This window comes from Cuculus canorus, chromosome 26 (genome assembly GCF_017976375.1).
Source record: "Cuculus canorus isolate bCucCan1 chromosome 26, bCucCan1.pri, whole genome shotgun sequence".
NCBI classification, from domain to species: Eukaryota; Metazoa; Chordata; class Aves; order Cuculiformes; family Cuculidae; genus Cuculus; species Cuculus canorus.
In genome coordinates this window covers 1,490,648-1,513,372 of record NC_071426.1, presented here as the reverse complement: position 1 = coordinate 1,513,372, position 22,725 = coordinate 1,490,648, and the positions used below count along the sequence as shown (strand labels likewise).

General features: G+C 58.2%; 2 protein-coding genes across 3 annotated transcripts; one reads left to right on the top strand and one right to left on the bottom strand.

Moving 5' to 3' along the window:
- The first annotated feature begins 1,370 nt into the window (after positions 1-1,370).
- On the top strand, positions 1,371-4,325 carry LOC104068572 (nodal homolog). The gene is made up of 3 exons (XM_054088994.1): positions 1,371-1,641; positions 2,464-3,254; positions 3,353-4,325. Exons 1-3 carry the CDS (start codon positions 1,371-1,373, stop codon positions 3,503-3,505), a joined length of 1,215 nt encoding a protein of 404 aa, XP_053944969.1. The 3' UTR covers positions 3,506-4,325.
- Positions 4,326-9,837: 5,512 nt separating this feature from the next.
- On the bottom strand, positions 9,838-16,751 carry EIF4EBP1 (eukaryotic translation initiation factor 4E binding protein 1). Of its 2 annotated transcripts, none has more exons than XM_054049732.1 (3): positions 16,511-16,751; positions 11,570-11,740; positions 9,838-10,255 (listed from the first exon to the last, which is right to left on the bottom strand). In XM_054049732.1, the coding sequence occupies exons 1-3, from the start codon at positions 16,656-16,658 to the stop codon at positions 10,221-10,223; spliced, it is 354 nt and encodes a 117-aa protein (XP_053905707.1). In that variant the 5' UTR covers positions 16,659-16,751; the 3' UTR covers positions 9,838-10,220. The 2 variants fall into 2 exon arrangements, with proteins under 2 accessions (XP_053905707.1, XP_053905708.1); XM_054049733.1 differs by having other exon boundaries at positions 9,841-10,252; positions 16,511-16,750.
- Positions 16,752-22,725: the final 5,974 nt, after the last annotated feature.

Here is a 22,725-nt window from a genome sequence, read left to right as displayed (position 1 = left end):
TGTGACATCATCCCTCTCCGCTGTGGTATCTCCTGCTCTGCCGTGGTGTCACCCATACTGGAGCTTCCCTGACTCCAGGGTTGATGCCACCGGCCACCATCAGCACCCATGGGCTCCTCCCCATGCCCAGAACCTCCCCAGGGCCACCAGCCCCACGCCGGGGGTCCCGCAGGAAGGTGTACCCCGTTTGCCCCCCGGGAGGAGCGGCATCACCTCAGCAGCTGCCAGAGCCTCTCCCTGGGAGGGCCACCAGCGGGGACCCTCCTGCTCCTCACACCTCGGGGACAGCTGGGCCGGGGCTGGCAGCCGGGTGTCCCCCCCGCCGCGCAGCCCCTGCCCCCAGCACAGCCCCTTCTGCTTCCCCAGCGGCGCCCCACGGCTGCTCATGGCATCGTGGAATGGTTTGGGTTGGAAAGGACCTCAAAGCCCAGCCAGTTCCAACACCTTCCACTGGATCAGGGGCTCCGAGCCCCATCCAACCTGGCCTGGAACCCCTCCAGGGATGGGGCAGCCACCGCTGCTCTGGGCAGCCTGGGCCAGGGCCTCCCCACCCTCGCAGCAAAACATTTCTGCCTAAGATCTCATCTCAATCTCTCTTCTTGCAGCTGGAAACCGTTCCCCCTCATCCTATCCCAGCTTCCCCGGAGCCCTTAGGCGATGCTCACCTGCTGTCCCCCCTGCACCCCGCGGACGAGCCCTGTTGTCCTGTCCTGCACCCTGTGCCCTCATCCTGACCCAGACGGTGCTGGGAGAGAGGGAAACCAAAGGGACAGAGCTCCTGCCGGGATGGGGATGGAGGAGTGATGGGGATGGTGTCCATGGGTGTCTCAGGTCCTTCTTCAACGACAGCATTGATGCTGGGGTGCAGGTTGCTGGTCCCCGTGCAGTGACGGGGCGGTGGGGCTGAGCCCATGGGGGATGGGGAGGAGGAGAAGGGATTGGGACTGGAGATGGGGAGGAATCAGAGCTGGATTTGGGGAGGAGTAGGAGATGGAGATGGAGATGGAAAGGAGTGGGAGATGGAGATGGGGAGGGGTGGGAGATGGAGATGGGGAGCGATGGGAGATGGAGATGGGGAGCGATGGGAGATGGGGAGAGGTGGGAGATGGAGATGGAGATGGAGATGGAGATGGAGATGGAGAGGGAGATGGAGATGGGGAGGAATCAGCTGGAGATAGGGAGGGGTGGGAGGGAAGGATGGGGAAAAGGGAGGAGGGAGAAAGGGCGAAACAGGGGAGATGGAAATGGGAGGGGGGCAGCTGCGGGGCGGAGGGGAGGGAGGATGGAGATAGGGACGGGGATAAGGAGGGGGCCGGGGCGGCGCTCGGGGTCGCTGTACAAATAGCGCGGCTGTCGGTGCCCCTGCAGCCATGCGGGTCCCGCTGCCCCCCGCGCCCGCCCCGGCGCTCTGCCTGCTCGCCCTGCTTTGCCTGGGCTGCGCAGCCACCCCCGCACCGCCCCCGGAACCCCCGGCAGCTCCCCCTGCACCCATCCCCGCATCCATCCCCGCACCCATCCCCGCAGCCCCCCCGGTCCCGCCCCCCGCCCCGCGCTGCCCCGCGCTGATGCTGCAGCTGCTCCGCTCCCCGCCCGCCCCGCTCCGCGCCGCCGCCGCCGCCGCCCTCAGCCTCTCCCCGCACGGTGAGTGGGGCTGCAGTCCCCCCTGGGACCCGCACCATTCCCGGGCATCCCTGTCCCGGGACCATCCTGAGCATCCCTATCCCTGAGCATCCCCGTCCTGGGACCAGCGCTGTCCCTGGGTACCCGTGTTCCCGACACCGCCTCCATCCCCGGGCACCCCCGATCCCACCGCCGAGAATCCCTGTCCCCGGGACCGTCCCCGGGCATCCCTGTCCTGAGACCCATAACGTCTCCTTCCCTGTGCATCCCTGTCCCCGGGACCAGCACTGTCCCTGAATGTCCCTGTCCTGGGGCCGGCACTGTCCCCAACTCTCCCTGCCTCCGGGACCCCAGGTGTCCCCGTCCAGGGACCACACCGTCCTCGAGACCTCACCATTCCCGGGATGTCACCATCCCCGAGCATCCCTGTCCTCGGGACCATCCCTGTCCTCGGGACCATCCCTATCCCTGAGCATCTCTATCCCTGAGCATCCCTGTCCTGGGACCGATGCTGTCCCCAGGACCCACACTATCCCCAGCATCCCTGTCCTCACCCCCATGCCCGGGCATCCCCGACCTCAGCACGGTCCCCATCCCTGAGCATCCCTCTCCTGGCACCGTCCATGTCCCCAAGCATCCCTGTCCCTAGACGGCCACTGTCCCCGAGCCTCCCTCTCCCTGGGACCATCACTCTCCTTTGCTCCTGCTGCTCTCGGGACTGATCCAGCTGCTTTTCCCGAGCTGTAGGGACTGTGCCCGGCAGCCCGTGAGGGCCCCGTCCTCTCCGGTGCCAGCAGCCCTTGGCAAAGCCATCGGTCCCCTCACTGTGCCCTTGGGTTTCAGGTTCCGTGCAGAACGGCTCGCGCTGGTCGCTCTCCTTCGACATGTCCTCCCTCTCCAGGAGCCAGGAGGTGAGCCTGGCCGAGCTCCGCATCCACCTTCCCGACCTCCCTGCATCCCACGAAGTCTCCCTGGATATCTACCACAGCCGGCGGCGGAGGTGCCGGGTTGGTGGGACCTGTGCCCACCAGCTCTTCCTGGGCACCGTGGCCGGCAGCTCTGCTTCCACCCAGGCATCATGGAACGTGTTTGAGGTCACCAACCTGCTCCGCTCCTGGCTCCACCAAGACGTGGCCCCTGAGCATCGTGATCCCATGGGAAGGGAGCAGTGGGAGGAGAGCATGGAAGCCACCATGGCCACCACCACAGCACAGTTGCCCATGTCCAGTGCCGCTGGCCACGGGGAGCCAGCCCTGAGCCGGGACGTGAGGGATGGAGTCCTCCTGCTCGTCTTCTCCAGGGACAAGTCTCCGGGAGAACACAGCCTCATCAGGACAGCGGAGACCTCCAAGCACGTCATGCGTGACAGTGGCTCCCAGGGCTTGGGGACGCGCCGGCATCGCAGGAATAGGATGGAGAAGCAAAGGATCAAGGCGAGCGACGCTGCCGCTGCAGTGCCAGGGGAGGAGGGCAGGTCCCTGTGCAGGAGGGTGGACATGATGGTGGATTTCGAGCAGACCGGCTGGGGCAGCTGGATAGTCTACCCCAAAAAGTACAACGCCTACCGGTGCGAAGGGCTGTGCCCGTCGCCCGTGGACGAGACCTTCAAGCCCACCAACCACGCCTACATCCAGGTAAGAGGGTCTCGCTGCCTCTGCTCCCCCCCACGCACCCCCAACCCCGCCAGCTCGCGGCAGCGGGTGATGCTTTGCCCTTCCCTGCCTCCCCACAGAGTTTGCTGCAGCTCTACAAGCCCAACCAGGTGCCCTGCCCTGCCTGCTCTCCGGTCAGGATGAGTCCTCTCTCCATGCTTTACTACGAGAAGGGCGAGATCGTTGTCCGCCACCACGAGGACATGATCATCGAGGAGTGCGGCTGCAACTGAGGGCAGCTCATCCCCTGCCGGGAGAGTGTCCCCGAGGACTGGCCACCCAACGCACCACCAACGAGCAGACCAGCACCTCCAAATCCCACATGCCCGCGGGTCTGTGAAGCTCTGGCTGTGCCAGGGGAGAAGGAAAGGGGGTGCCCCGGTGTCGGCAGCGCTGCGGTGCACGGACACATCCAGGGAAAGACACTTCCCTGCTGCACTGGGTGCCCGACGGCTGCATTGAGCCGGGAGCCGCGGTGCTGGCAGCCGGGGCAGCGAAGGGCTGGTGCTGCTCTGCAGGGCGAGAAGCTGCGGCGCAGGGCTGGAGCCACAGCAGCAACGCTCCCTGCCACCATGTGCTGCCCGTGGCCGTGCTCCTCCTCGTGCCAGTGATCGGTGTCACCGGGAGCCACGGGCTCTTGGTGGGCGCTGCGTGGTGTTGTCTGGCCATGCTGAGCATCTGCAACGGTGGGATTTTCCATCTGCCCCGGGGTTTCAGCATTTCTCTTCTCTCTCTATATTAAAACCCTATCAGATTTCTATTACAGTTAAGCCAAGTTAATGTGTTCACCTGATGGCTACAGCCCACAGCCGGCAGTGCCACGCGGGGCAGGGCTTCCCTGAGCCATCCAGGCTGAGCGTGACCCCAGGAGGAGGCGGCAGTGACCTCCATCCTTACTCTCCTTGCCCATAATCACCCATGGAATGATGCAAAAACATGGACCTGGGGCTCCTGCATCCCTCTCCGTTCACCAGGAGCCAGAGAGGTTTTGCTCGGGCTGGAAACAAGGCAGCCCCATGGTCAGTGTCGGAGGGTCTGAACACCCAAGACCTCCTTCCTGCCCTGAACATCTCAGCTCGTGCGCTGCTTTTCTCTGTAAAAGAAGGGTTTGCTTTCCACGGCTTTGTTCAAAGGTTTTTCCATCCCTCACTGGATGGGGCAGTAGTGAAAGTGTCGTGGCTGTATAAGTTATCAATAAATTATATCTATTAACAATGCCTGGTAGATGATTCTGATGATTTCCACAACGCTTTTTTGTCGTTGAAAGGGTTTTGGAGGGTGCAATTCCCTCCAGCTCTCCGGGCATCCGCTGCCCTGGCACCACATTCAGCTTCGTTACCTCCTGGTGTTGCTGGTTTTGCCAGCGAGCTGTGACATCCAGAGCACGCGGGCTGCTACCGTACCTCGCCAGAGCAGGGGGAGCCCCTCGGATGATGCAAAAGTTGCTCAACAGCTCTGGGAACGGGCAAACTGGCGTGAGATAATGAAGAAGCTGTTCCCACCCTGACGGGGTTTGCTCAAGAGCAAGCGGGGGAGCACCTGCAGCCTTTGAGGGGAAGGGATAAGGGGATTTTCCGCCTTTATTTACCCTGTGGAGATAAGGGGAAGGGGCACGCTCCCTAACAGCGGTGATTTTAAGCGAGGAGAGCTGCTGGTGCAGGCTCCTCTCCTGCGTTCCCACCCTCACAGGGCGATGCCCGGGTCTCCAGTGCCCCCGGCGATGGCCGTGCCCCGCGTGCCAGCCCAGAGGGGATGCTCGCCTTGTGAGGGTCAGCCCCTAGATTCAGCCTGGGCTTCCCTGGGGTCACAGCTGTCCCCTTCCACAGCCATGGATGGGGACAGATCACCCGCACGGGGACGCGCTGCCGGCTGCGGGGACAAGCAGGACTGTGGGTGTCCTGGGTGGCCGTGCGGGACGAGGGCCATCCCCATCCATCCCTATCCATCGTCATCCCTCCCCTCCTGGGAGCAGCAGCCTCCACTCCACATCCCCAGCCCAGCCTGATTATCCCCAATCCACATCGGAGCCGGCAGATAAACAAAGCGTGTCTGGTCCCCCCTGTGCAGACCCTCCCCTGGGCCGCTCACATATTCCACCAGCGTTTCACACTGGGACCATCCCGTCATTAGAGGGTCATTTGCAGGAGCTGTCAAGGGGAGGCTGGGGCCACCCTTGGCAGGAGGCAAACGCGCCGAATTCTGGCGATCTGCGCTCTTGATGAAACCAAATTCATCTTTTTTCCTTGACCTCTTCCTCCCTCTCCCAAACTGCTGTCACTGCGGCAGCGAAGCCCGGAGGTTCCGCTCTCTCCCACACTCCCCAGCCCCTCGCCCAGCACCACCGGCAGCTGTATCTTGGCGACCTCTGCCCCTCTGTCACCCGGCAGCGGGTTCAAAAGTTTTCCGTGGGGCAGACGATCCCTGGGAAGAACTGGGTGGAAAAATAAAAGCTGGGATTCCAGGGCTGTAAGGAAAACATCAAAGTGTGGATGGTGACAGTAAAGCTGCACCAGCTTCGCGGGGCTGGACCTAATCTCTGAGCAGAGGGAGCTCTGCCTGGTCCTTCTCCCGCCCCAATACACATCCCTGCGGGACCCAGGGAATCCCAGACACGCAGGACAATAAATCTAGGGGACAGGTCCAGCCCGTGGCCCCGCCTGCCATGGGGGTCCTGCCCTGTACACGCTGCCCTCCCTGGCATCGCCAGATCCAGCTCCCGGTGCCTTCCCAGGGACCCCTCGGCATCCCGGAGCCAAAGGCTGCCGGGCAGGGGCACCGCGGGGGCGGTGGGACAGCAGGAATGGGACACGGAGACTCTCGACCAGCTCCTGAGCCTCACCCGGACGGGAGGGATCAGGGTTTGCACTGGTTTCTCAAAGGGAATTTTGTTGCAGAAACCCTGCCACAAGCGCTCGGGCAGTGGAGCATCTCCACACCCTTCCAAAGGCATCAGGGAGATGGCACGGTTCCTGCTTTTAGAAGCACTGGTTTGGCTTTAGCATCCTTACACGTTGGCACGGGAAGGACGGAGCCTTCCCGATAGCTCGAGGAGCGCTGGGGCGTGGGGCATAGAGTCACAGAATCATAGAATAGAAACAACCATTTAGGTTGGAAAAGTCCTCTAAGCTCATCCAGTCATCCCAGCCCCACCGTGCCTGCTAAACCACATCCTGAAGTGCCACATCTACTCGTTCTTTGCACCCCTCCAGGGATGGAGACTCCCCCACTGCCCGGCGCAGTCTGATCCAGGGCTTCACCACTTTCTCAGTAAAGAAATTTTCCCTCATCTCCAATCTAAACGTCCCCTGGCGCAACTTGAGGCCATTTCCTATCGCCCTATCACACCGCCCAGCTGGGAGGAGGACAAGGAGCTGCCACCCTGCCCTCCTCCCGGCTCCCCTCACCAGGCACAAGGCAGAGCCCTGCAGCCCAGTCGCTCTCTCCCCACCTTGAACCGGATCAGCACGCGCTGCACACGCAGCCACGGCCACGAGTCGCAGCCACCACCTGCCTGGGTGCCAGGAGGGACAAAGAGGCACAGTTTGCTTTGGACACGTGAGGAAAGAGAGAGTGAGATCAAAGAGACCACAGGGCTTATCGAAGGCCCAAGGTGATATTTGTACAAGTGGTGGATTGAGGCACTCGCTGGGTCAGGTGAGCACTGTTTGTCCCGTGAGCAGGACACAGACCAGGACACAGGCGTGCTGGGCGCGCTGCTCGAGACGAAAAGGGGCAGGGACAGAAAATGCAAGACAAACCCAACACTTGTCCCTCAGACCTCCCCGGAGCATCCCAGCTGTGCGAGGCAGCCACCCACAGCTGCTCCCCTCCTGCACCAAAAGTGGCTCCCTGGCCTGTTGGTGCGAGTGCCAGGTGAGGAACAAACCCTGGTGGAGCAGGATCTGCCCTGGAAATGCTGAGCTGCTCCTTGCATGGATTAGGCAAGCTTGGAGCATGAATGCATGCAGGAGATGAATCCAAAAGCATCCACGAAGGAGGCAGGACCGTCTGGGGGTGTAAGGGACAGAGATGAACTGCAAAGGAAAGGAGCAGGGGGTGCAGAGTGTGTGGTGGTCCCACACCATGCATGGAGGCAGTCAAGGCATGGGCCAAATTGCACCACGTCACTGCATCTTCTCGCTCTGCCCCAGCCACCGCGCTGACGTGCCCATGGCCCCAGGGCCCCGCACCGGGAAGCCAGCAGGAGCTCTGACCCTGACGGACTCCTCTTGCACCTGGCCAGGTGCTTGGCAGGGTGCTCGCCCTTGCTCGGGATTATCGGCTATGAATCGCCGGCAGAGGCACCTGGCACTTTGATGTTCGCTCCAGATCTGCATAAGCACGCAGATACCGATGCAAAGCTGTGACAGGCATGGACAAAATACTTAACACTTAAACACTTGTTATCCTCTAGCAGGGAGTGGGAGGGAATGAGATTTGAAAGCGTTTCTAGCAATAGCTGACACCCGCTCCAAAAATACCTTGTAACACCATAAAAACCCAACAGGACGAGGCTCCCATTCACACCTGGGCAGAAACTTGGAGCGAAACCATCAGCCAGGCTGAAATGTTCTTGTTTCTCCCCAGGCTGCTGCCTGGATGTGCAGCTCGTGACTCACAATAGCCCCATGGTGAGGGCACCTCTGAGAGGGGCTCAGGGCAACTCTGCCTATCAGGTCAACCAGGGCCACCGGCACCACGTCCCTCGGCAAAGGGATCGGGGGGCAGAGCAAGGGCTGGATCTCATAGATGCTTTGCAAATAGCAGGCCTGGGATTTGGCCCGCGGTCCTGTGCCAGCCCAGTACCAGCGCTGGGCATGTCCACATCCACCACACACAGGACGCCTGCCCGAAGGACGAGCCCGCGGCAGCGCCCGGGATGCTGTGCAGAAAGCCCTGCCATTTCAGTACTTTAAAAGTAGATAAAGTGGGCATTAGAGTTGTGGAAGATACTCCAGGATAGCAGGAGGGGTAAAACCCCATCGTGTTTACAGACATCCTTTTCCAGGGAAACCCAATCAGCAAGAGGCACACCAGCTCAACTCCAGTTACAGAGCCAGGCTCCGGTATTAATTACAGACATTTACATCACAGGATCATGGAATGGTTTGGGTTGAAAGGAACCTCAAAGCCCATCCAGTCCCACCCTCTGCCACGGGCAGGGACACCTCCCACTGGATCAGGGGCTCCGAGCCCCATCCAACCTGGCCTGGAACCCCTCCAGGGATGGGGCAGCCACCACTGCTCTGGGCAACCTGGGCCAGGGCCTCCCCACCCTCACAGCAAAACATTTCTGCCCAAGATCTCAGCTCAATCTCCCCTTTTTCTGCTTCCTGAGCTTTCAGGTCAGGACAGATCAGGAAAATAAGCTTCAGTGCTGAGTGCGCAGACTTAACAATTGCAATCACCCTACAAGTCTGTCATGGCTTTCTCAGCCCACTCTAAAATCCTCAGCTTTGGACAAATTGACATCAACACAGCAAACATTCTTAAAGCCAAGGCTTCTGCTGCCCAAAACCCCAAAGCTCAAGCTGCTGCGATGTGTGGAGCCAGGAGCAGGAGAGGGCTCCAGGAGAGTGGATCAGAAGGGCAGTAGCACAACCAGCAGTGCTGTTTGTATCTGGAAATATTAATTCAGCAGGAGAGAGAAACCAGTGGCCATTGCAGGTCACAGCACAACAGCAGCTCCTCTCCAAGTGCAGCTCAGAACCCACCCAGCAGCTGCAACACTGATAAAGCGACACCCAAGGGCAATAAATTGGGATCTGCTCCCATTAAGGGTTCAGAGAAACACTTCACCTTATCTTAAAAAAAAAATGCAGGTTTATCTGCAGCAATAGCTTTGTCTCCTTTTCTTCTGTTACTCATTAGTAAAGGCTTGCATACTGTAATGTCACAATCCCCCTTAATTAGCAGATATTTAAATGCTATCTCCCACAGCTGATTTGAACACACATACATTGTCTTTTAGGAAGTCTGAGGTCCAGGTCATGTCCTAATACGCGTCCTCCTCCTTTGAGGTGCCTCAACACCTCGTCGATGCCATCAGGAGCAGCTCCGCTAGAGTGGTAAGAGATGCTCAGCAGCAGAGGGCATGGAGGTATTTATTAGGCTATCTGCCCTTCAATATTTTTAAACAGAATCATAGAATCACTGAGGTTGGAAAAGCCCTCTAAGCTCATCCAGCCCAACCCCACCGTGCCTGCTAAACCACATCCCAAAGTGCCACCTCTACACGTTCTTTGAATCCCCCCAGAGACGGAGACTCCCCCACCACCATGGGCAGCCTGGTCCAGTGCTTCACCACTCTGGAATTCACACTTATGGAATTTTTCCCAATACTCAATCTAAACCTCCCCTGGTGCAACTTGAGGCTGTTTCCTCTCATCCCATCACTTGTTACTTGGGAGAAGAGACCAGCACCCACCTCGCTATGTTTTGACAAGAGGGCTCAAGGCCCCTCAGCCCCTGTCTTTAAGTGAGATTCAAAGCACAGTTTATCTCCAGCCAAGGGGTTTGCTTCAAGTCAGTAATTCCCTGCCAGAACAAATACAGGACAGATGCTGTGTTTATTGCATTCATCTCCATATCAGGAGACTCAAAATGATTTTTATTTCTCCCTTATATTGCATTTCCTGTAACTTTTTCAGTATTAAAATGATTAACAAAAGCATAAAACTGGAAACAAAACCAATCAGTGAGAGTGTCTGCTCTGGCACTCCAAGGCCCATCATCATCAGGGGCTGCGCTTGGTATTGGCACCCACACGGAGAGGCTGAGGCTCAGCCCGTGTAACAGGACGCGCTCTGTTCTCGGAAGGGAAGAGACCGCCTTTCCCAGGAAGCAGGAAGGCACTCAAGGCATGGGCTACTTTTAAGCCTGGCTGGTGGGAATCCTCATGACAAGGTCCTGGTTCTTGGATGGATAAGCACTCTCGGGGCAGATGCTTTAGATGTCCATGTCGAACTGCTCCTCCTCACCTGCTGGGGGGACAAAACACCCACAATGAGCCCCCAGAGCATCACATCAAACACCAAACAACTATCAGCCGGGCTTCAGAAATGTGGCAGCCTGGACTTAGAAGCTGCATTCAGGCATCAAATTTGATCTGAAAGCTATCTTGCACAAGTGGAACACAAGCTCCATCCACAGAGGGGATCCTACACACAGAAGGACAAGAGCAGGAACAGAGAAGATGTCCTTTAAATCACAAATTATTAATCAACCCCTGGATTTCCTTGCAAAAAGGAACGCAAAGGGTAGCATTGCTGATAATGACTGCTATAAACTTGTGCCACCAAAGACCCATATGCACGTTTCACAACTCCTGATCCGCATGGCTGTCACCACAGCTCCCACAGCCTGACAGGATGAGCCATTCCCAAGGACAGGGCTCTCTTGGAAAAGTCACAACCAAGCTGGCGCCCAGCCTGCAGCTGCATTGCATTCTGCTGGAGAACCCAGCGAGTCACTAAAGGTCACAAGGCTGCAGAATAAAAAGCATTCAGAAATGTTGGCTCTGGAAAGGTTTTGCTTAGACTGAGCACAGAGCCAGCTGATGAGCATTTGGGCCTTTATTTTTAGGGAGAAGGTACGTAATCGTACTTGGCAGTTTCAGGTTGCTTCAAGAAGTGATCTCAGCCAACTAAAACACTGCTCAGGGGCAGAACTTGCTGGTTTTGTTGCCACTGTGCCTTTAGCAAAGTGCTCACGTGCACAGTGTGGCCTCTGCTCCCCTGTAGACAAACTCCACCCTGCACACCCACACCCATCTAAGAGAGCCACAGGCACTGATAATCGACACACACCAATGCGGTATCGTATCTGAGCTGCAGAAACAGAGCCCGCTTCTACCTTGGTGTCAGAAAAAGCCAGAGGCAATTCACAACTCAGGCCGATATTAAACCCCTAAACTAATTCCGCTCTGAATTCCCATCCGACCTTGTTCAAAAACGCAGAGCGGCTGCAGAACTGCCCAGGATGGAGCGGCAGCCACAGCTGCACCCATGCTCTCACCACAGGACTGTTAGCCCAACAGCAATCCCCAAATGCTCAATTAGTGAGAACACAGCGATTATGACAAATTGCACTAAGCTAAATGAAAGAGCACATTCCTGGGACCAGCAGAACCTAATGACCACAAGAACCTCATTACCCCCTAACACCAACTTCTTGCTAATCAAACTGCACTGATCAGGGCATCGACCATGGTGCACGGGGACCTCCTGGCTGCAGCCCCTGTGGAAGCTTCGTTGTTTCTAAGAACCAGCACTGCCCTTGTTTTCACGTGCACTCACCTGGGCTGACTTTCTCATCGCACTTTTGAACATGGTTGTTCTCAATCTTCAACTCCTCCACATTGGGGCTTGTAACCCCTGGAATGTCCGGAAGGTCAGAAGGTGGTGTTTTGGCAACCGGAGAATTGCGGCACTCCATCAAAAACTTACGATCATAAATAATCCTGGTACCTGGAGAGAGAGAAAAGTGCTGTCAGCCTGAAGCATTTTAACAGGGAGAATATAGCCGGGTGTGGACCAGGAATCATTAGAGGAGCCTGGAGCACCAGGAAAACAAGCCTCTCAGATGCTGTATGGGACAAGGAGAAGAGGCTAGATCCAACTCAAGGTCACAGCAAACCCCAAAGAAACATTAAACTGAATTTTGTTTCAGCTTACAACGATAACTGGCTTTTCTGAGGTGTCTGGGGCTGGGAACCGCAGGCAGGCACATGTGCACAGATCAGGTAAGAGGACACAGTGCTGCCTCCGAATGCCACCCAGCAGCAACCCACATACCAGGCGCTGGCTCTGGGGCACAGCTATATCCACCTTTCAAAAGCCTGGGATACAGGGAGCGTCCATGCTGCTGTTTTAATGGTTAACCAGACCTCTGCGGGCTCTGCCTGCATTGCATGGAACAAATGAGCTCCAGCACAGCACGCCTCCAAGGGAGCAGCAGAGCTGGGCTCCGGGCATGGATTTCTAGGAACACCGCTGGACTGAACAGCCTGTCCCTTGAAAAGGAACTGGGTTGGAAAAAGCTCAAAAACCACAGGCAGGCAGGGAATCTCTCTAAACAGGCTGCAGTCTTAACCCAGAAAGTACTGAAAAAACACTTTCCTTCCCCAAGAAGTTGCCTGCAAACTTCCCCGGGCCCCTCTTCACTGCTGCTCCTGTTTCAGCAAAACGGAAAGGCAGCTTCTCCTCGAGAGTTTAAACACACACGCAGGAAAAAAGGCTCCCGTTAACATCTGTCCGGGAATATTAAACTTGCTTTATTTTGAAGCACGGCTATAAAATAATATAACTGGATATCAGGTTTCAAGACAGTTCTAAGGGGTTCCCAACACACTAGAAACCTTTTTACTGAAGATTTTGGATTTGAGTTGCTTCACTGGATCTAGTTCAGAACCGTGCTGGAGCAGGCAGCTGGATTTGAGGAGGTGAGTGACAGTCTGTGAGAGGAGCATTAAATTCCTGGGAGGATCTGAGGGGTGAGGACAGGGCTTCCCAGAACTGCAGCTCACATACCGAGTACTGAGCTTCTGTGCCCAGTTCGCGTTCCTCTAACGGTCACTTAGGAAAGCAGACACCCCACCCCGGTTGGCAGGTCACTACAGCGTGAGGCCATAAATGGGCTCCTTTCAACACAAAGCAGAGGCAACAAACAGCTCTCCTAGGGTAAGGGAGAGTGTTTGGTACAATGACTGCATCCCATGGGAACTGCTCTTCCTGGAAAGCCCTGTTCACACCAAGACATCAACACCAGAGTGCCTCACTGTGTAACTGGGAAAGTCTGGATGAGAGCTTGGCACTCTGAGTATTTTCATCACGATGAAACACCAGGTTTAAAGTGTCCAGTACAACACCTCGCTCCCTTCTGGCTTGCTGATGGAACAGAGGCACCAGGAGCTGTGCTGTTCCAGGAGCCATCCCCACTGGAAAAGCCAGCAGCTCCTTCTGCAAGAGGCACCTTGGGCCCCGGCCCATCGCCACCTGCTCCACGTTCCACAGCAAACACCACGAGCTCCGCAGTGCGCCGTGCGCCTTAGGACCTTTTGTGCCCTCGGTGAGCGGGCGAGGAGCTAGGACAGGCACAGACGGAATGGGAAAACAGAACGTGCTTAAAGGTCACACACCACCTCTCTGCTTCTCCCTGCTCCTTCATACTGGTTTTTTTTAACCACTGCCATAAAAAAAACCAGCTAGGGCCTGTGCTGGCAAAGGACACGGAGTTTGTTCACCCTGCCATCCCTTCAAGAAGAGATCGAAGCTCAGAGAGATCTGTGAAGGCAGCTGCCTCTGACTGCTGGCACCAAACGAAGGCCCAGCTGCCACAGTGAAGCTCTGCTCACCGACACTGGTCCTGCTGCGGGCTGTGCTGCTTCCCTGCTGCTGGGATGAGAGGGAAGATGCATTAGGGCACCAGAGATGTGGCTGCCTTCCCTCCTCAGAAGCGACCCTTTTGTTCAAACTGGATGTCACTTTGACATCTCAAGACACTTGGAAGCAGCCCACCCAAGAGCTGTGTCCCAGAGCTGTGCACGGTGGAACACCTTGGGAGGAAATTTCTGTTTCCGACCACACACAGACCAAAGTGGAGGTGTTAATGACAAAGCTGATCTGCACGTGCCCAATGGCTGCAGAAAGCAAGTGTTCCTGTGCTCATTCCAAGTAAACGAGCTTGGCTGTCAGACACACACACCTCGGCATTCCACATCCGTGCCGTACCACCCTTCCAAACACCCTCAGCCACCAGCGCTGCTGCTGCAGGCTTCCAGCCCCGGCATCCAACCCCTTCCAGTGTTCCCAGCCCCAGCATTGCCTACAGCCACAGAGACAGCTTCGGAGGCCGCAGCCCTCAACTCTCCTCCAAAATCAGTCGGGGGTTTCACACAACAGACTTGATTTGTTTCTTTGTGCCGATTATTCTGATTCATTGCTTCTTTCTTCAGATTCAACCACTGCTGTGCAGAAAAGCACAGACTTTTCCAGTGGTCCGCAGATGTTGAACATTTTCAACAAAGGAACCTAAACCAAGTGCTTCTGCAGCACCAGCCATTTGGGTTTGCAGCAGTCAGAGCTCACACACAAGGAGCGAAGCAACATCTTGCTGGATCAGTGGGTTAGCAGGGAATGCAGTGGGGCTCTCCCAGTGCAAGGGGGCCCGGCCCTGCAATCCGTAAGTGACACTTAAGTGCATCAATCAAGAGAACTCGCTCTGGATCATTAATGCTTTCAGGAAAGCTATTCCAGGCTGTGCAGGACAAGGAATTCCTCGCCATAACCACCAGAGAGGCAGCCAGCCACCCCAGAGCCAGCACCTTGCCAAGTCCTTCAGGGATTTTACACTATCCCGCACCCGGATCCAGCCCAAGCACACGCGGCTAGCACTCACTGCTGGGCTGGGCGGCACAGGCTGTGGGCACAGAGCGCTGGGGAGCTGCCAAATCATACACCCAAACAACAAACACCTTTCGTGCCTCTGCTCTGCGCTACGGGCACTCGTTAACCTTCCCCCCAAGGTGACAATCCTGGAAGGCTGGTTGTGCTGCGCAGTGTCATTAACTGCTCATTCCCATGCTGTTACGCAGCACGCAGAAATACAGCTGAGAAAGCCATCCTCATTCTCCCACCTTCCACAGGGCAATCGCCACAGTGCTCCGCAAGTCCTTCAGTTCTCTGCTAAGACAAGAGCACGTGTGGCAAAAATAACCCAAACCCTCTCATTCCCAAGCCAGCTTTTCTGCACAAACACAAAAACTCAGCGAGTCAGCAGCGCTGACTTCCCCTTCGCTCTGAATCCCAAGCCATGAAACGTGCTGCAAAGGGAACAACAAACCAGCTGTCGCCTCCCATTCAGTTTGTTCTTTTGGCCGAGATTCAAGTAGTTTCATCATTCCCGCTGCTCACATCGAGCTTTTATGAAGCAGCACAGGGAAAAAACTATTAAAAGTATGGAATGAATGACCTAGGAAGGACAGGCAGCAGCCGTAGTGGGAAGAGACATTGGTGATCCAGTGCCAACAGCTGGAATGGCTGCTGTTTGTCTCCAGAGCCAAACTGTTCCAAATAAACACACCTCCAGCAAATGCTGTGGATGTGAAATCTTGCAGCTGAGGAAGCAACGCTATGTCCCTGCTGCGAGGGGACAGAAGACACGCAAGGGGCAGCAAAGATGGATACAGTGCACTTAGCAGCCTCCCAACCCCTAAAGGGCATCCCCTCAGCAGCACAGAGGGACCAACTCTCCACCTTTTTGAACACAGCACTTACACAAAGAAAAAGACCCCAGCGTTTCCTTGCTGCCAGAGGAAATAATATCAGAGATTGGAATTAGTAACCCAACAGGAGGGCAAGCTGGCTCCCTGCAAGGTGACTCAGGAACACAAACTGGCCCTGTTTTCCAGCACAGATGCCCCTGCACATGCCTGGGAAGGTGGAAGCCCCCAGCTGCTCCCTCATTTTCCCTCACAGCAAGGGCCAAGCACTCAGAGAAAAACCTGTCCTGGGGGAACTCAGTCTTGCCAGCACACAGGGCTCCTGGGGTCCCATCCCACCAGGGCGAGGCAGCCCCAAAGGGAGATCGCCCAGGCAGCTGCTGCTGCCCAAACCGGGGGGCAGAGGCCCTCCCAAATGCCCTCCCAAATGCCCTCCAAGCCCCCAGTCCAAGCAAGAGCCCTCTGCAGCTAAATCGAGATCCCCAGACAGGCCAGGGACAAAGCAAGGGCTCCCCACTTTGCTGCTCCTCATGCAAAAGGGAAGCCCCCTGTCCCTCGCTCCCAACATATACCTCTCTTTGGTTAAAGGGAAGCCCCTCCTTCCCTTCACCCCTCCTTAGTCAAAGGGAAGCCCCCATCTCTTCTCTGCACCCCTCGTTGGTCAAAGGGGAGCCTCCCCATTTCCCTGCACCCCTCCTCGATCAAAGGGGAGCCCCCCCAACCTTCCATGCAAAAAGGAGCCTCCCCTCATCATTTCCCATACAAAGGGGGAAACCTCGCCCAAAGGGGGAGCCCCCACTTTCCCTGCACCCCTCCTCGGTCAAAGGGGAGCCCTTCCCTCACCGCTTCCCATGCAAAAGGGGAGCCCCCTCCCTTCCCGCACACCTCTTTGATCAAAGGGAGCCCCCCAGCAGCCCCCAACTCCCCAGGGCTGGGTTAAGAGCCCACTCCTCCCCGTCCCAGCGCCCCCGAGGGCCCCGTCCCTGCCCCTCCCGGCGAGGCCCGCCCCGCCGCTCACCGCCCGGCGTGGTCCCGAACACCGTGCCCCCCGGCGTGGTGCTGTAGTCTCCGGGCGGCAACGGGGCGCCGTCGGGCAGCGTGAGCCGTTTTCCCGGGCCCGGGATATCGCGGCTGGGGGTTTGTTCCTGGCAGCAACGGCCTGACATGGCAGCGGGGCGGGAACAGAGCGCGGCCGCAGCCGCCCTGCCCGCCTGCCCGCCGCTTCCGGCCCGGGACACGCCGCTTCCGCCGCGGGGCACCACGGGAAACGGGCGGGGAGCGAGGGGGCGGGGCACATGCGACCAGAGGGCGTGGTTTAACGAGGGGCGTGGCTCGGGGTGAGGCAGGGGCGTGGCTCAGTGAGTTAGGTGTCATGACAAGGGGGCGTGGCTTAGTGAACAGGAAGAAGCCTGTGGGCGTGGCTTAGCTATGACGATTAAGTGATGTGGGTGGTAGGCGTGGTTTGATGGGCGACAAGGGGCGTGGCTTATTCTGGGCCCGGGTGCACTCGGGGTCCCTGTGCCCGTCGGTCGTGCCCCCTCTTCCACTCAACGGGGGTCCCAGCCCTCCTGCCCGCTTTCACACCACCCTCCCCCGGTGACCCCTCATGCAGCTGGGGGAGGTCCCGGTGGTCCCGGTGTGATGTCTGTAGGGACAGATGTCAGCCCGCCTGGGTGGCCACCCCAGTCCCAAACGGCTTTGCCACCTCGAGGAGGGGCAGGGACCAAACGGCGGGGGGGGACGCACTGCACACGGAGCACCTGCAGGGGTGGTGGGGACCCCCCATGCCGTGCCCCGGGGGAGGTGCCCAGGGTGGGATGCTCCAGTTGCGGTGCTGGGATACTCCGGGTTGGGTGCTGGGATGCACCAGTTGGGGTGCTGGGATGCTTCGGGTGGGGTGCTGGGATGCTCTGGGAGGAACGCTCTAGTTGGGGTGGTGGAAAGCTCCAGTTAGGGTACTGGGATGCTCCACTTGGGGTGCTGGAATGCCCTGGGAGGGATGCTCCAGTTGGGATGGTGGAATGCTCCACTTGGGGTACTGGGATGCTCTGGGTTGGGTACTGGGATGCTCCACTTGGGGTGCTGGAATGCTCTGGGAAGGATGCTCCAGTTGGGATGGTGGAATGCTCCACTTAGGGTACTGGGATGCTCTGATTTGGGTGCTGGGATGCTCTGGGTTGGGTACTGGGATGCTCCACTTGGGGTGCTGGAATGCTCTGGGAGGGATGCTCCAGTTGGGGTGGTGGAATGCTCCACTTGGGGTACTGGGATGCTCTGGGTTGGGTGCTGGGGTGCTCCAGGGGGTCACCCGGGCCTCGGAACAGTGACAATCATAGGATTTTTTTGTTAAAGCTGTATTGAATAGAACATCTGAAGGTGGACATCAGCAGTGTTTTGGCAGCATTGGAAACCCACGGTGGTGGCCAGGCTGCGGCACTGGAGTGCCTGGAAAGGAGCTTTGTCTCTCCCGGCCCATGGGACCTCTGCCCATACCCAGACATCATCCCAGCTCCAACAGATGGAGCTCAGCCACCGCACGTCACACTGACCCTGGCGCAGGGCCTGCAGCTGGATACGGCCAAACCCAGCACCTCCTGCACCCCGGGCAGGCTGTGATGCTCCTCGAGGAACCCCAGGATCCTGGGCAGGCTGTGATGCTCCTTGAGGAACCCCAGGATCCTGGGCAGGCTGTGATGCTCCTTGAGGAACCCCAGGATCCTGGGCAGGCTGTGATGCTTCCCGAGGAACCCCAGGATCCTGGGTAGGCTGTGATGCTTCCCGAGGAACCCCAGGATCCTGGGCAGGCTGTGATGCTTCCCGAGGAACCCCAGGATCCTGGGCAGGCTGTGATGCTCCTCGAGGAACCCCAGGATCCTGGGCAGGCTGTGATGCTCCTCGAGGAACCCCAGGATCCTGGGCAGGCTGTGATGCTCCCTGAGGAACCCCAGGATCCTGGGCAGGCTGTGATGCTCCCTGAGGAACCCCAGGACCCCAGACACGCTGTGGTGCATGCTGAGGACCCTCAGGACCCTGGGCAGGCTGTGGTGCCAGGCAGGCAGCCCTCACTCCGTGCCAGCTGCTGAATCGATTACAGGGCGCTGGTGCAGGAAAATAACATATCCGGCCGTGGCGAATGACATCAGCAGTGACCCCCAACCCAGCGCGGCATCCCGCCACCGAATACCAAAGCCCACTGCTGTTTCCTCCTCCTCCCAGAGAGAATGGACCATTATGGGGTCAAGGAGCCAGGGTTTAAGGGCACATCCTGGCCACGAGCCCTCGCCACGACAGGGTGTCTGCCCTTGGCATCTCGAGGGCTAGAGTGTGGACTGCAACAGTAAACGTCTGGGGAAACACTGCAGGGTGTTCAAAATCCCATGAAATTCCCTTTTTCAAGACGTCTCCTCAGGGCGCCGGACACTTTTTGTCCTGCAGAGTCGGTTTCTCCAGACTGTGACGCACATCCCCATGGCGGAGGCTCCAAGGCAGCACTCGGGGTGCCCAGGAGACCCCAAAACACTGTGGTGTGAGGTGGTCAGTCCCCATCCCGAGCTGGGGATGCGGATGCTCAGCCCTCGCTGCCTTTGCTGAGCTCTGCAGGGCTCCGGCCCTTCGTGCAGAGCACACGGCGCTCCTGGGCTGCAGCTCTGTCCTCCCCAGACTCTGTAGATACCATCTCCTCCACCAGAGAGATCTCCCAGAACCCACCTGGCACAGCCCCGAGCCCTAACAATGGCCTTTCCTCCTCGTCCGTCTCTGTCTCAAAATAGAAAGAAGAAAGAAAGGGGAAACCACCTGAACCCACGGCCAGAGAACAACCAGCCCTGGGCAATGAATCAATGGGGTCTCCGAGGGGCAGAACCCCTGTGCCAATGGGATGTCCGACATTCCTCTGGGGTTCTGTGCACGGGAACAGCACCAACAACCACCAAGAAGAGACGAAGCGGGACGTGGGGACCCCAACCCCACCATGGTGTTGCTATCCCAGCCAGAGCTCGGTGCCCGGCAACACACGAGGGTCCAGGGATGCTCCTGGCTTGAGGTTGTGAGATACCCCTGGACATCAGCTCCCTCTGACTCCTCTGGCAGGTGGGGAGGAGGCATCAGGCCCTGGTGTTTGCCTGCCCACACCACCAACACCCGCTGCTTACGCTGTGTTTATCGCCAGGGCATCTTATCTGCCCTTTCCCTGGGCAGTGAGGGCTGGAAAACCCTTCATCATCTTCATGTGATACGGCGTTATCACCTTATTGCCCTCTAAACTGGGAGCAGAAGTGTTTCTTGCAGGCTTTGGTCTCTTGGCACCAGCAGCGTCTGTGCTACTGAAATGGTTTAAACCCCTTTTTGCTGAGCGGGGATGGTTTTTTTTGTGAAGCTCTCAGGATGCTTGAAAAACACATCCTCTCAGCCATGAAACGCTGTGGTTCGCGTTGCGCGGACGATGTCAGGGGCTGTGGTGGGGACCCCCCCGTTTCTCGGCTGGCGTGAGAGCAGCCCCCGGGGGATGGGCAGCGCGGGGCAGCTCCTGGGGCAGCTCCTGGGGCAGTTCCTGCCCATCCCCGGCACTTCCACCAATACTAACGGGGCTGCTGATGACAGGAGGTTTCGCTGCAGACAGGAAGAGAATAAACCAAAGGGGAGGATAAACTATGCCGCATTGGGCCGAGGGGGCTGGCGGCTTGGGTCTCGCCCCATCCATCATCGCCCCATCCATCATCGCCGCATCCATTATCGCCCCATCATCTGCGTGTCCCCCATATGGGAGAGGTCGCCTCCATCCCAACGCCGCATCCCAGTTCACCCGTGGCTTGGAAACCCAGCTCAGCTCCGCGCGGGACTGGGTGATGCTGGGTGCGCTGCTGCCCATCGCCGCGACCCCCCGGCGAGGATGTCCCTGTGTCGATGGCATTTCCACCCCATCCGTGTTTACATTCCCCTTCGATCGCCGGCGGAGATAACTACAAACCCACATCCACTTTGCCCGCCCAAGGGCTGTTTGTGCAGATAAAAGTTGCCCCCGGTAAACAAACCCATCCTGCCCGTGGGAAGCGCTTCCCGCCCTGCCCGCAGGAAAAAACTCACCACAACCCCATGTCCTCCATATCCCCCGGGGAACGGATCGGGGCTGAGCACCCCAAAATGCACCCCTGGGATGTTTCGTTGGGTTCACACTCTTATAAAGGAAATCTGGAGCCTCAGCTGGCAAAGCAGAGGGACCCCTCTGCAGCTCCCGGGTTTCTGTCCCTGCAGGACATCCCGTTGGATGTGAGCTCTGGGATGCAGCGGGTGGGGAGGAACATGTTTCCCATTTGCTTCCCTCAAGAAGGAGGTTTCCAGGGAATGCCAGGAGGCAGGAGGGATGCGTGGGCACGGGAGCCACCGTGGAGCCCAGGGCCAGAGCCAGAGGAGAAACGCCTGACCTTCTCCTCCTCCTCCTCCTCCTCCTCCGAGTTGTTGTTGTTCTTTTCCCACTCCGCAAACACCTCGGTCTGGAAGCAAACCCAACCGTGGCACTGCGCAACCAGCGCTCGCCCCGGCTGGCGGGGTCAAACCCAGGAGGGGAGGCGAGGGTGCGATGAGGTGGTGGGGTACAATCCGGTGCTCCAGCTGCGGTGCCCGGGGCGGGGAGCTCCGACACCAAAGCGGCACGTGGAGGTCTGGCTGGTGTCCTGCGGCCACGGCCGGGCTGGCCGGCGGCTCCGCTTGGGGCTATGGAGATTCGGTGCCTCCGTGCCAGCGCGGGACCTGTGCCCGCATCCCTGACCAGTTTCCCCCAAAAACAGCCTTTTCTCCCCAAAAGCGGGGCTGGCCCCTGCCCTGCTGCCCCGCGGGGGGAACAAAGCTGGGAAACCCACCGCTGGGCTACGGCTCCTTTCCTTGGAAGCCTCTGCGGGAGCTTCATCCATCGATGTTCTTTTCTTCACAGCCATCGATGTTATTTTCGCGGCTGACATTTATTCACGACACTTTCCACACTTTTTGTGAAATTCAGCCCAAAGTAACTGCAAACTTCTTCGCCTTCCCCCTCCCCCCTTTTTTTTTCCTTTAGCAATAACTGCAGGAAAACCAGAAACGATGGAGAAGGAATTGTGACAACGGCTGCAAAACCTTGGCAGACCTCGGCGGCAGCACGAGGACCCTCATTTCTCTGGGTCTGTGCAGCTGGAGGGAGATGGGAAGTGTCAGGAATGAAATCCTGCTGTGAGGTGTGTTAAAAATGGTAGGAATTGGGAATAGCTGTCCGCAGGCATCGCTCCGGCTGCTGCCGCAGCCTTTTCTGCAGCAACATGGGAAAGAAAAGAGTGTTATTATGGGGCTTATTTTGTTTTTAATCTGAAAATGTAATTGCACAGGGATTTGGGGGGGCAGGAAAAGGACCTGAGGTTGCTTTAGCGTAGCCTTTGACCCTGGCTGGGTTTCAGGATCTCGATGCTCCTTTCCCTAATTCTCACAACGCTGCCACAGCCTCGGGCAGAGGCACATGGGCAGGGCAGGATTGGCCCCGGCAGCGAGATCCCTGCCTCCATCTCCTCTTTGGTGGAAGCGATGGTGCTCACCACCATGAGGGGTAACAAACTGCACTCACCGTTCCAGCTTTCCCACCCCTCCCGCCCCGTCTGTCCCCAAAGCCACCCTGGGGTGCCCCAGGCAAGGAAAGGGGGTTCCCACCAGCCCTGCCTGGTCCCATCCTTCGCCCTGGAAGGCACCAAAGCGGTGCGGCCGGAGGGAAAAACACTGTGGGAACGAGCTAATAAACAGCGAGTGGAGTGACCTCAGCCCTGCCTGCGCAGGCAGCCAGCAGCGGGCTTTGACCTTCTCGGTACCCAGGGTACACTCTGCCTCTTTCATCATTATCGATGCATTTGGTCCCAGGAGCTTCGACTGGAAAACAGGATGTGAGCGCGTCAGGCGGCTGCTTGCCTTCCCGACTATGCGGGAACTCGGGGTGCACTGGGCTCCAACCCCATCGCTGTGGGAGCACGGCTTGACCAGAGCCGGCTGGCAGTGCCGGGGCTTGTGTGCCGGCTCGGGGACCGGGGTCACCCCCGTGCTCTGCCAGAGATGGGGATCATCCTGTGCACCATCGTGGGCTGCCAGGGGACCAGGATCACCCCTATGCTTTGCCATGGGCTACCAGGGACTGGGATCACCCCTATGCTTTGCCATGGGCTACCAGGGGACTGGGATCACCCCAATGCTTTGCCATGGGCTACCAGGGGTTCGGCATCACCC

Coding starts and splice junctions, on each gene's coding strand:
- LOC104068572 (XM_054088994.1), top strand. CDS start 1,371: ATGCGGGTCCCGCTGCCCCCCGCGCCCGCCCCGGCGCTCTGCCTGCTC. Junction 1,642..2,463: donor CCTCAGCCTCTCCCCGCACG/GTGAGTGGGGCT, acceptor CTTGGGTTTCAG/GTTCCGTGCAGAACGGCTCG. Junction 3,255..3,352: donor CCAACCACGCCTACATCCAG/GTAAGAGGGTCT, acceptor GCCTCCCCACAG/AGTTTGCTGCAGCTCTACAA.
- EIF4EBP1 (XM_054049732.1), bottom strand. CDS start 16,658: ATGTCAGGCCGTTGCTGCCAGGAACAAACCCCCAGCCGCGATATCCCG. Junction 11,741..16,510: donor GTTCGGGACCACGCCGGGCG/GTGAGCGGCGGG, acceptor CTCTCTCTCCAG/GTACCAGGATTATTTATGAT. Junction 10,256..11,569: donor CGATGAGAAAGTCAGCCCAG/GTGAGTGCACGT, acceptor TTGTCCCCCCAG/CAGGTGAGGAGGAGCAGTTC.